The sequence below is a fragment of the Oncorhynchus tshawytscha genome, unplaced genomic scaffold, assembly GCF_018296145.1.
Source record: "Oncorhynchus tshawytscha isolate Ot180627B unplaced genomic scaffold, Otsh_v2.0 Un_contig_8409_pilon_pilon, whole genome shotgun sequence".
Classification (NCBI taxonomy): Eukaryota; Metazoa; Chordata; class Actinopteri; order Salmoniformes; family Salmonidae; genus Oncorhynchus; species Oncorhynchus tshawytscha.
In genome coordinates, this window is record NW_024608481.1 from 12,501 (window position 1) to 15,175 (window position 2,675).

Genomic DNA, 2,675 nt, shown 5'->3' on the forward strand with positions numbered 1-2,675 from the left:
GAGGGTTGGATATAGTGTATTGATATGTTTGAGGGTTGGATATAGTGTATTGATATGGTTGAATATAGTGTATTGATGTGGTTGAATATAGTGTATTGATGTGTTTGAGGCTTGAATATAGTGTATTGATATGTTTGAATATAGTGTATTGATATGTTTGAGGGTTGAATATAGTTTATTGATGTGTTTGAGGATTGAATATAGTGTATTGATATGTTTGAGGGTTGAATATAGTGTAATGATGTGTTTGAGGGTTGAATATAGTGTATTGATGTGTTTGAGGGTTGAATATAGTGTATTGATGTGTTTGAATATAGTGTATTGATGTGTTTGAGGGTTGAATATAGTGTATTAGTTATTGATTTACCCAGTTGCGTAGCTCCAGCTTCCTGGGGTCCGTCTCTTCCGGAGGTTCAGGTTTGGCCTTGCCTCCTTTGCCCTTCTTGACCCTGGCCTTGCCCTTCCCTGCCCCACCACCTCCACCGCGGGCTGGGACCGGGCTCTTGGTCTTCTCCTGGGATGCCGTGGTGTTGGCCGCCTGGAAGGTAACACAGGAGGGATGAAAAAGCCCCTTGTTGACCCAGTTCACATGGAGTTGTTACAGTACCTGCAGTGGAGGTTGTTGTCTCACCAGACCCTGTTAGACCAGCATGGTGTTGTTCATTACAACTCTGAATCAGACCCTGTTAGACCAGCATGTTGATGTTCATAACAACTCTGAATCAGACCCTGTTAGACCAGCATAGTGTTGTTCATTACAACTCTGAATCAGACCCTGTTAGACCAGCATGGTGATGTTCATAACAACTCTGAATCAGGCCCTGTTAGACCAGCATGGTGTTGTTCATTACAACTCTGAATCAGACCATGTTAGACCAGCATGGTGTTGTTCATTACAACTCTGAATCAGACCCTGTTAGACCAGCATGGTGATGTTCATAACAACTCTGAATCAGACCCTGTTAGACCAGCATGGTGTTGTTCATTACAACTCTGAATCAGACCCTGTTAGACCAGCATGGTGATGTTCATTGTATCCACGTGTTTCCCAAGTTGTTTATAGACTTACGCTGCCACTCATGGGCCAGTGGTGACCGTAGACGAAGATCTGGCTCCTAGCGATGTCCACTCTGTTCCAGGCCAGGGCTAGACTCAGCTGGTCAGGGGCAGAGGCATTGGTGCCTACAATCAAACACCAACAAGGCTTTTTGGTTTAACCTTGAAACGCTTCACAGCTGTTCTGTAGACTATGGCTGGGATTCAAACCAAATGTTTCAATCCCAGAATTCAGCTGTTCTATAGGCTATGACTGGGATTCAAATCAAATGTCTCAATCCCAGCATTCATCTGTTCTATAGACTATGAATGGGATTCAAACCAAATGTCTCAATCCCAGCATTCATCTGTTCTATAGACTATGACTGGGATTCAAACCAAATGTCTCAATCCCAGCATTCATCTGTTCTATACACTATGACTGGGATTCAAACCAAATGTCTCAATCCCAGCATTCATCTGTTCTATAGACTATGACTGGGATTCAAACCAAATGTTTCAATCCCAGCATTCATCTGTTCTATAGACTATGACTGGGATTCAAACCAAATGTCTCAATCCCAGCATTCATCTGTTCTATAGACTATGACTGGGATTCAAACCAAATGTCTCAATCCCAGAATTCAGCTGTTCAATAGACTATGACTGGGATTCAAACCAAATGTTTCAATCCCAGCATTCATCTGTTCTATAGACTATGACTGGGATTCAAACCAAATGTCTCAATCCCAGCATTCATCTGTTCTATAGACTATGACTGGGATTCAAACCAAATGTTTCAATCCCAGCATTCATCTGTTCTATAGACTATGACTGGGATTCAAACCAAATGTCTCAATCCCAGCATTCATCTGTTCTATAGACTATGACTGGGATTCAAACCAAATGTCTCAATCCCAGCATTCATCTGTTCTATACACTATGACTGGGATTCAAACCAAATGTCTCAATCCCAGCATTCATCTGTTCTATAGACTATGACTGGGATTCAAACCAAATGTTTCAATCCCAGCATTCATCTGTTCTATAGACTATGACTGGGATTCAAACCAAATGTCTCAATCCCAGCATTCATCTGTTCTATAGACTATGACTGGGATTCAAACCAAATGTCTCAATCCCAGCATTCATCTGTTCTATACACTATGACTGGGATTCAAACCAAATGTCTCAATCCATTCATCTGTTCTATAGACTATGACTGGGATTCAAACCAAATGTCTCAATCCCAGCATTCATCTGTTCTATAGACTATGACTGGGATTCAAACCAAATGTTTCAATCCCAGCATTCATCTGTTCTATAGACTATGACTGGGATTCAAACCAAATGTTTCAATCCCAGCATTCATCTGTTCTATAGACTATGACTGGGATTCAAACCAAATGTCTCAATCCCAGCATTCATCTGTTCTATAGACTATGACTGGGATTCAAACCAAATGTCTCAATCCCAGCGTTCCTGAGAAATATCCTCTCTCTGCAAAGTCAGTGGTGTTAAGTGTGAAGTGAAAAAGAGCAGAAGAACAGTGGAGTGTTCTTCCCAGGTTACCTTTGAGCAAAGCTGTCAGTATGGACATCTCAATATCCTGCTGGCCCTCTGAGCCCATACGAAACACA

General features: G+C 41.8%; 1 protein-coding gene across 1 annotated transcript in view; it reads right to left on the reverse strand.

Annotated features, from left to right (window-relative positions):
- Positions 1 to 2,675, reverse strand: part of LOC112222497 (transient receptor potential cation channel subfamily M member 1-like) — an 11,108-nt gene extending 8,433 nt beyond the window's left edge. Inside the window, exons 1-3 of the mRNA XM_042313274.1 lie at positions 2,608 to 2,675; positions 1,070 to 1,182; positions 368 to 538 (exon numbers count right to left, since the gene is read on the reverse strand). Coding sequence (XP_042169208.1) covers positions 368 to 538; positions 1,070 to 1,182; positions 2,608 to 2,665 — 342 coding nt within the window. The 5' untranslated portion in view covers positions 2,666 to 2,675. The remainder of the gene's footprint in view (positions 1 to 367; positions 539 to 1,069; positions 1,183 to 2,607) is intronic.